The sequence below is a fragment of the Uranotaenia lowii genome, chromosome 2 (assembly GCF_029784155.1).
Source record: "Uranotaenia lowii strain MFRU-FL chromosome 2, ASM2978415v1, whole genome shotgun sequence".
Lineage (NCBI taxonomy): Eukaryota > Metazoa > Arthropoda > Insecta > Diptera > Culicidae > Uranotaenia > Uranotaenia lowii.
This window is the reverse complement of record NC_073692.1, coordinates 361,996,913-362,007,103: the sequence shown is the minus strand read 5'-3', so window position 1 is coordinate 362,007,103 and position 10,191 is coordinate 361,996,913. Positions and strand designations below refer to the sequence as shown.

General features: G+C 37.9%; 1 protein-coding gene across 2 annotated transcripts; it reads right to left on the bottom strand.

The window, feature by feature from the left end:
• Positions 1-10: 10 nt before the first annotated feature.
• LOC129749565 (protein O-mannosyltransferase 1) lies at positions 11-9,192 on the bottom strand. 2 transcript variants are annotated; one of them, XM_055744584.1, is made up of 5 exons: positions 9,140-9,192; positions 8,542-9,068; positions 8,317-8,482; positions 1,947-2,082; positions 11-1,889 (listed from the first exon to the last, which is right to left on the bottom strand). In XM_055744584.1, the coding sequence occupies exons 2-5, from the start codon at positions 8,862-8,864 to the stop codon at positions 148-150; spliced, it is 2,367 nt and encodes a 788-aa protein (XP_055600559.1). In that variant the 5' UTR covers positions 8,865-9,068; positions 9,140-9,192; the 3' UTR covers positions 11-147. The 2 variants fall into 2 exon arrangements, with proteins under 2 accessions (XP_055600559.1, XP_055600560.1); XM_055744585.1 differs by having other exon boundaries at positions 8,542-9,058; positions 9,140-9,158.
• Between the last annotated feature and the right edge of the window lie 999 nt (positions 9,193-10,191).

Genomic DNA, 10,191 nt, shown 5'->3' with positions numbered 1-10,191 from the left:
CACAGTTTTTTAAAGGTTATTTTCAAATTTCTTATTCGTAACGGCAGTTTTAATCGAAACGTAACATTCAAAATATTATTTCACTGTAAATATATGAGGCTGAGTATTGCTTAGTTTTCAAAAAACATTCGAACAATCCCGAATGGGTTACGGTTTGTGGACGATCAAGTCCCAAGTGTCTTTAAGACGCAACTTCAAAACATCGTCGGAGTTAAGTTCGGTTGTACCGTAAGTCAATACGCTATATTTGCTGCAGAAGTAAACTACTCCGGAAATCCACGCAGCCAGCATGGCGTTAAAAATCACCAAGACTAATTTAGAGCGATTTGTTTTGCTGATGACCAGTTGAATGTGTTCGAGTACAAAGCAGAGTAGTAGGATTTTGTAGAGTAAGGCAGGAAGATAATGGTAAAGGAACAGTGTTCGTTCAACAAAAAGGTATGGTAGGAAATGGATGAAATATCCGGCGAGGAAGACTTCACCTCCAAAACGGAACTTCTGCCACTCAGATTCTTCAATGTCGTAGAATTTGCGACGTCGTCGAATTAAGTAGAACACCAGGAAAGCTACGTAGATAACAATGGCAAAGGTGGCTGAATACCAGATGACTAAGTTACCTAGCAGATGAATTTGAGCATTGGATGCGCTATCAACCCAGTAAGCGATTCCCTTGTCCATCAGCGGCCACTCAAAGGGTTCGGATGAGTACATATGACCTTCCATCTTTTCAGAGTTGAGTAACATTTTTAGCTGGAGCTCAGAGAATTTGTCCCAGAAAGAAAGTTGAGTCGGTTCCAGTGGAATCATTTCGGTCTTCAACAACTTCTCCAAGACGTCCTTCTTATCCTTGTCCTGGGTATAGCGATGTTCTTCAACATTCCAAACGGTGTCCAGCGTGAACTGTCTCCGATCAGCGGCAACTTCAAACTGATTGAAGCCCCAATCTGGAAGCTGTTCACCAGTAAATTTGAGAGCCGCATTCGTTTCAACGTGAATCAACCTAACTTGGGAAGTGATTGCATTCCATTTGTTCTTTGAATCTTTTGCGTTGATGATCTCAACTTTCCACAACAGATTCGCAGGCATCGAAATATTGTAATCGATGTAGCAGGACACTTCCTGAGCAAGTGGAGTCATTGCAGAGGCAACATCGTGAGAGTTCAGCGCCCTGCTCGAAACACCATGGACTAATTGAATAATATCTCCATTTTCAATGTAATCTGGCTCTTCGTCAACCACGATATTCTCCTTAGTTGGTCGTTTCACGATCCACCAGTTGTTCACGTCCTTGAATCCGTAACAGGTAACCTGTTGTTGATGACTTGAACCTCTACCGTCTTTGTACTTGATCGGATAAACGTGGGCATGAGAGTGCAACCAGCAAACCCTTCCATGGGTATGCTTCAACGTAATCTGCGATCCATGTTGAATTCTCAGCGGTTGTCCCTTGGTAATCGACGCCAATCCTCCTTCCAACGAAGCCTGGAAAGCACTGGTCATAACACTGTCATGCGGTCCAGCTTTATGCAAAATCCCCAAGTGCACGTAGAAACACCCTACGTAAACCCCAACCGATACAGCTACAAACAGTACAGCCTTCGATACGCTCTTAGCCAATAAGTAGGCATTCGACTGAGAACGATCCGGAAGCTGCATCCATACATGACGTCCGATAATGTAACAAGCAAGCAGATAGCTATAGAAGCCGATGTATTTCACGCAAACGGCTGCGGTCAAGAAAGCAGCAGCTGTTGCACCCGAAAGCCACCACCGGAGCGAGAATGGGACGCTATTCAAGTGCTTGAACACGAACAGAATTCCAACGCTGGAGAATAGCAACAGCATCGGTTCCATCAGGATGAACCGGGAATGCGTGAGGAGGGCGTTGTCTAGAAGGTAAAATGCTCATTAGATGTGTTGGAAACAAGACAAAACTTCAAACATACCGAATACGACCAGCAGACCACCGATGATGCAAATTTTCTGACTCAATTTAATCTGGCGTAAAATGCTGTAGATCACTGGAGCAAGGAGACTTCCACACAGGGCCGGGATGAAACGGAAAGCGAATACTGGAACACTCTGAAATAAAAACGAGAAATTGTTAATTTGCATCAATGTAAAAAAACGTCAAAATTATACATCGACGAAAGGTTTTACGGTTTATTTGTTCATTCAAGCAACAGACCAAGTATAGGTTCAAATGATGACTTTAAACTAAAATTAAAATTACTTAAAATGTACATCTTACTAACGATTTCCCAATATACTTATGTATGATTTTTCTTCGGAAAAGATGCCTCAAAACGTTAAAGTCGAAGAGCTCAGAAAAAGCGGTTGAACGTTTTCATAACACCGATGAAAGCACTATAGGCTTCGTAGTTGTTCAATCGCTTCCAGTACTGTAGGACAGTCGATTTGCAGTGTCAGTAAATCGGCGACGAAAGAGGCCGTGTCTAAGGGCATAACGCAAAAATCGCCGCTGGATATTTAGCCTTGAGTCGCTCGATACCGTTGTGGTAGTAGGGATACCAAACAGCTGATGCGTATTCAAGGATGGATCGAACTATAGGCTCTTCAGGCAGTACACGTCCTTGAAGTCCTTGGCCACTCGAAATAAAAATCTGAGGCTTCTAGAAGCGTAAACTCCAACTTACGGTCGAGTATTACGCCCAGATCATTGTTGTGGACTCCGCGCAAAAAAACCTGCCCTCTTTGTGAGAAACTTGACCGTTTATGGTGTAAAACAGTTTAAGATCATCAAACATAACAAAGTTTCGGACCGTCGAAGAGGGAGAGCACATCGTTATAACAGATTAAGAAGATAATCGGTGCTAGGTGACTACCTTTGGGCACACCGGGGGAGGCAGAGAACTGGCTGGAAAGAGAGAGTCTCCTGTGCGAACTGTCAATTAACGTCCCAGTTAAGTAACTGCGAAACCTGGCTGGTCCACAGAATCCTAAACGTCCAGCTTACCAATGGCAATATCGTGGTTCTCTTTATCAAATGGTGTTGACAAATCGGTATAAATGGCGTCGGTTTGAGACTTTGCAGTAAAACTTTCGTGCACAAAGGAGGTGAAGGTTTCGAGGAATCGTAGAAATAGCTATTTACTTATTTCGAATCAAATGAAATAAAAAGAATGCATTCCAATATAATTTCTTCTCATTTACACGTTTTAAACGTATTAATTGCTTCCGGACCAGCAGGCTAACTCATTTTAACTCAAATTTGATTACTAACCTGATTCCGATGTTTCCGGAGAATTAAATACATAGACTGTACTGCAAACTTGATCCGGACCTACTTTTCCGAAAGAACCGACGTATATCCGGAAGCATCTAAAGCCGACATCGAATCCAGGGCTGCTGATTCTGCGTTTTGAAAGGTAATGCCCTCACTTCCATAGAAAGATTCCTTCGAAACGCGTTTCCGGGGGAACTCAATGCGAAAACTAATCAAATCGCGACAAAAACTAAAAAAGGCGAATTGAAAAGTACGTTTAATGGGAAAAACTTTTGGTGTGCATTCAAATAAGAAACGAAAAGAATGCAAGAGAAAGTAAACATAAAGAAAACTCTCGCTTGCGTAGAATTAATTGACTAGGTAAGTTTTTCCTTAAGTTTCAATCATGGATCAACGTTTGAAACGTTGGATTTATAAACACAAAAATCGTTTTTGCTTTAAAAAAGACTGCAAGTCGTTCCCATAGGAAAAAGATATACATTATAGAAATTATGAAGTAGAAAAAACAGCATTTGCCTACCAAAGTGGAGGCAATATACACACACAAATTGAATTTCTTAACGCGTTCGTCGCCACGCTGATTTTGGGAGTTTTACTCAAGGGATTGCAGTGGAGAGAGAATTCTTTGCATTTGGAATGGTAATGATCCAAATTCCACAAGTGCTTAACAAATCGTAACAATTTGCAACAATTAGCAAATTTTCACTCTCTCTGAGCACCGGTTTCTCTCATTTTAACCGAAACCTTTTAATTTTCTCTAACAAATTGCAACAAATTGAAACAAATTCAATCATTGGCTGCAAAATTTGTTTGATCATTGACGATGATTCTCCGTTTATTTCAGTGACCTGGTTTTACTAGCCGGGCCCAAAGAAAATCTCGTATTTCCTGGGAGGCCCCGTCACATCAAAAACGAGTGATGCTCTCTTTTTCATGGCAGCCGCTCAGTTTTGCCACACTTTTCAAATAATGGAGTTCTCCCTGTTTTCTTTCTCGCACCGAGAATTTCCTTGGGCCCGGCTAGTAAAACTTCCAAAATGAGCGTGGCGACGAACGTGTTAAGCGACGAAAACTACACCAATTGCGCGTTATCCGATACATTATTCGTACCAATCGGAGGAATGCAAGAGAAAGATTTTGCTCTCATAGCCTTCAAATCGTTGCCAGCGAAAATATTTTCCAGTTCTCATTGGTCAATATTGCTCAAATCCCATCTGATTTTCAGCCATTTGATTGCACTACTAGTTGAAGAGAGAACATGACAGTGATTTTCTCACTTGAAGCCCGCGCGGGAGCAAAATCGTTTCAAAACTTACAAACATGGCGGACTTTCTATCATATCCGATTTAAACTGATTCCAGATGACATTTTGTACTGACAATAGGGCAAACAAAGCTGTGTAATAATCTCCCACTGACTGTGGAAAACCCGTCAGCAGAAGAAAAAAGAAGAAGACATTTTGTACGATCTTTTTACCATGCAGTTGGAATTGAGATTCGCAACCCCATAGTAAGCGACTTAAGTTATTATTTCTGATACGATTTCATGTTTGATGGGTATCTTTACTAACCATTGGAAAAACAGGGGTTTCAGCTGTTGTAGACGTCAAATGCAGGACTGTAGGAAAATCCGACTCAAGAGAGGAAGGGAGGGGAGGCTGGGTTGGGTGGTGGTTTTTTCTGATTTTTAATATGTTTTTTCCCCCAAAAAGGCATAAATAAAAAATTATTGGTTATTTTAAATCATAACTCTAGAAAATTAGATCATTAAACCTGAAAAAAATGAGCTGAATAATGAAACCTTAAGTAACAAAATATGGAATGCACATAATTGAATTTGTTCAAGAGTTTGATAGATCGAGCTTATTTGATTTGAGCATAAATTTCCTAATAAAAACACATTTTTTAAGCATTCCAGATTGCACGTTATTACCTGGGCCCTGCCCTGATACTCAGTGAAAATTTCGAGAGAAGTCTGGCGGCCCGGTCTAGTTGTCCGGTTTTTGTGGAAAACTACACGGATGTTGCCCGGGTTATGGTGAGTTTAGATTTTTGGATCCAAAAACGATTTTTCAAAATTATTTATACCGAAATTCCCGCTGCTGATGTTCTTCGATGAAAAAAATTAAATTTGAAGTGATTCATTTTTTATGTTTCCCTTGTCATTTTTTCTAATAATGCTTAGATTCTGCTCAAAATTTCTCGGATGTTTCCTGGTTAATGAATTGAAAAATTTGAGATTCAATGCCCAATTTTTGTTTTAAGTTTTTTGGAATTTTCCGGTTTAAATTCTCGCCAAAAATCTTCTGGAATGCTCAACTTATTCTATGCTCGAATCAAATAAGCTTAATCTTAAAAACTCTTGATCAGCTTGAAAAACTTAAACAATTTTTTGAGTTTTTTTAATTTGGCTTTTGAATACACTGCAATATTAATAATGTTAAACAATACACCGAGAGAATATAAAATTTTGTGCAGATTTTTTAATGAATATCAGGACCTACGTACTTCTTTATTAGCAAATATTTTTCATTAAGAAAAAAATCCCTAATGAAAAATATGTGATTTTTTTTTAAATAAAAAAATATGGTTAACACAATAACACAAAACTTAATGATTTTCAGTTAAATTGTGTGTACAAATTAACAAATCAACATTTTTAAACTGAATAAACAAGCAAATTTATAAGTTTACGATCTCTTGAATTCCTCAACGAAAAAGTCTATTCGATATTTTATCATGGTTGTTAAACTCGTTTATCAGTTAAATTTTATTCTGAATTATGAATCTGTACTCTGCATCTGAATTTTCAACCTGAATACGAAAATTGAATTTTGAATCTGTTTCCAAACTGTAATTCGAATTCTGCAATGTTAGAAAAGAATGCCAATTCCGAATTTTAATTCCAGCTCAGAATTTCATGAGCCTAGTTTAAGATCCCTTATTCATGAATCCATAATTTGTAGTTTTGGGTTTCAATCTGAATTAATTTTTTTTTTAATTTTTTTTAGTTTTAATCTACATAGTGAACTTGAATTAAATTTTGAATTTCGAATGTTGAATCTGATTCTAAGTTTTCTATTTTGAATCGCCATTTTGAAGCTTTGTCATAGGGTTAAGAACTGTTAATCTGAATATGAAATATTTTTTTTCTTTCATATTCCGAAAATTATCCTCAAAATATTGAAAATGCATAAATTGGGTAAAATCCTCTAAAGATAAAAAAAATGAAAAAAGTAGGATCAAATTTGATATGAAATGCAAAACCAAATTCGAGCCCGGATTGTAAAACAGCTTTTCATTTATAATTTCTTCTTATTCTGACTGATCATCAAGGATCCTAAACTGGATACAGATTCCGAAATACGAAAATAAAAATACAATATATGTTATAGAAATATGGAACCAGAACCTCCAAAATGAGTTGATTTAATTTAAGATTTAATATGCAGAACTCAATTTATATGAGCAAGTGAGAAAATTATGAAAAACTTTAGCAAAATTTTGAACTTGAAATGGGGTTTCGAGGTTTTAGCATCATCAAAATTTGATTACGAATTTAAAATTTTGAGTGTAGAGTAGAATACCTCGCTTGCTTTTCTTGGACCCTCATGATGGGGGGAGGGGGGTTCTGAAAGATCGATTTGTTTCATTATTAACAAGGTAGCACCTTTTATTAACGTTTCAATTTAGGTACTCACGATATATCGAAATCTGCAAAATACTCCACAAAAGCCAATCAAACTCTATATATCATATTGATTAAGGTTGCCAGAATTTTCCCCGCGCGCATCCAGGCTGGGCTATTTTTTTTTTCTAAAAACCGCGCATGTAAATTCAAAATTGCCAACCCAACATTCGGGGAAATTGGTGTAAATCACAGATATAATTCAATAAAAAATTTAAAAAAAATAGTTCGAAAAATTTGTTCTATCGAAACCCATCAGCAGATTTTGAATCGTAGTTTAGGCATAGAGTTTCGTTTTTTGTGCGCAAAAATGAAACGTTAGAAAAGTTCAATTTGAGTTTCTTGTTTGCAAATAAGGTGGACAAATCCGGACAAAACCGGGCTTTTTTCAATGAAATCCGCGCAACTGGACCTGACTGGACCATTTCCAAATATAGTGGTTTTAAATATCCGGGAAGTTCTGGCAAGCTCAGTCTTGAAACTAAACAGATTGGACATTAAAGCAGAAATTTAAATTGGATCGAAACATCTTTGCTCACTGATAAAATAAATCCAAAAGATAGAAAGATCGAATCGAAAACTAACCCATATTATCAATTTTTTCCATGCTTAAAAAATCGACTCGAAAAATCGTAAATCTGAGATGAAAAGATCGATCCAAGATCGACCAATCCTAGCACGAACGCCTTGGAAATTTTAAGATCACTAAGTCAAATAATTAGAATTGCATCAAGGGCACTAAACAGTGTATTTCTAGGACCTTTAATCAGAATAACGTTGTTTTTTCGGATAAACTTGACTGAAGCAGTGGTGAATTCTTAAGCTGGTGACTTTTTGCAAATCCAGAAAATCTTTTGTCAGCGTGAACTACAAAAAAACTTAGCTGGAAAACTACTTTTACATGAAAAAGTTGACAAAAGTCACTTCTTTCAATGTAAAAAAAAAAACGTTAAGCCTAATCATCTTCACTTCACTATAGGCAAAGCACCGCTTCACTAATTCGTCCCCCAAACAAATGCCGAGGCAAACCACTTTTGCTTTCATCTACTAGCCTTCTCTTGATTCACGAGATCTAATCAAACACCAAGATGCTACCGCCATTAGATGTATGCACGTAAGTTTGAATCATCTCTTGTGGCTTAAGTCAGTGTCAACCACAGCATGATGTCTCCGATTTTCGTTAAAACCCAGGCGAACCAACAATTGATAAAGTGGTTCAATTGCCAAGATCGAGAATCGGTACCGGTTTTGGAGCTCCAAACGAGCGATTTGATAATGAACCCTTTTGCCCCAAAACCTGTTTTGCATGTTTCATTATCATCTTCAAACAGGATTTCCACCGAGGGCTTGGGGATGTTGCATAAAGAAATGCTCGAACTTACCGCATCGTATTCACTGCCAATTTTCGGGAATTCGAACTTCCCGCTGTATCCAACTGCACTGGCCGCCCCCGCAATGAGCATCTTGCCCAGTGGTGGATGTTGATCGAAAAAGAATGTATTCCGCAGATAAAGCGATGCAAATCGGCCATAGTGAATTTCATCGAAACTGAAAACGAGTAACTTATTTCCACTAAGCTTGATTAGTAATCTCAGGGTAACACTTACACAACTCCATTAGGGTAGGTTAATCTGTAAAATCTCGTTAGAAACGAGGCCAAGAACAAGAACACGGAAGCTCCGTCCAGTTGAATGCTTATGGTGAAAGGTGATTGATCCGAATCCCCGTCCAATTTGACCCCTTCACTCCATTTGCGAACGAGTTTCAATTTTTCGGGTTCGCCGCTGTCACTCGGTTGAAGTCTCTCGTCCACTTTCCCAGCGAGATCAGGTTTGGTTTCTTCCGCAATTTTCGCTCCGTCCTGGGACGATTTGCCTTTCTTGCGGTTGCGCAATTGAGTTTCCTCCGATTCAGCAGCTATGGTTTCCATGGTGACCCCTTAGCTAGGCCTAGATCTGGCAGATTTTATTTGCACAATTGATCAACATCGGGGGAAGATTGCCAAAGATGAGCACTGTTTTTTTGTTTGCCGTGGGAAAGGTATGTGTACCTTACTGGTTGAGTAACACTACGTGGACCGAAGAATGGCTGGTGCAAAGATGCACTTCACCCTCGAATGACGAACTGAAAGAGACTGGGTTCAGTAGTCAAAAGTGTGTGGTTGTGGTCGAGAGCGATCGCATGTTTTGTTCAAGTTTTTCTTACCTGTCATTTGGGAGTGTTTGTGAATGGAGTGGTAACAGATTCCCGATGAGTGCGTTCAATGATGAGTTTTGACTGTGGGCTGGAAAATAAATCATGAATATTTTTGTATCCAACTGAGCCAAAATATAATTTCATTACTTAGAGCATGAATTCAAATGAATTATTTAGAAAAGGCTTGCAACAATTGATACAAATCATTTTTTTAGAAACAAAATAAAAAAGAGATGTACCTCGCTTGCATACGAATCGATTGAAACGGTAATTTCCTTCATCTTGTAGACGAAATCCTGACAATTAATTTCCATATGGTGCGAGTGAAGGATGTTCGTAAAATTGAGGCACTATTTTTTATGTAGGGGAAAACTGTAGACCTACAGAACGCACCAGTTAAGCATAAACTCTTTTTACAGCGCTACTAATCATTTAAGAACCAAAATTTACGACGGTGCAGGGATCTGATTTATGTCTTTTTTAAAGTAAAAAATAACACAAATATTGATTTTAATGATATTTTTGTAAAAAACTTAAACTGCTTGAAAACACATCGTGGGGTAGAACGCCAAAACTAGTGGGCAGAACGCATCATACCGAAAGGGCAGTCTAAAATGTCACAATGATTCTGTGGAATACAATAATTAAAGCATTAATGTTTAGTAACATTTTCATTGTATTTTTGTAAACTAACCATACATTGGCAAAAACTTATTTGAGATTGCAAAACTTAACGAAAGTTTCGCATTTTAAAATTCACTTTTTGATATCCATATACTTAAAACGCCATCAAGTATGCAACGAATTTCAATTTCTAGGTATCTAGATATCGCGGCAAATATGGCGGCAGATGATTTTTTCGATGCATTCATATCGTAATTTGGGAATCAGCAAATGAAAAGAATTACATTTCATTTTGATATTGTTTTTTTTTTTTCAAAAGTTATATGCATTCAGAATTTGACCGTAAAGCACGAGGTCTGGCGCGCATTCTGCCTCATTTTTGATATGATTGTTTTAAGTTAAAATTTGTGGAAAGTTTGTGAAATATAACAAAATAT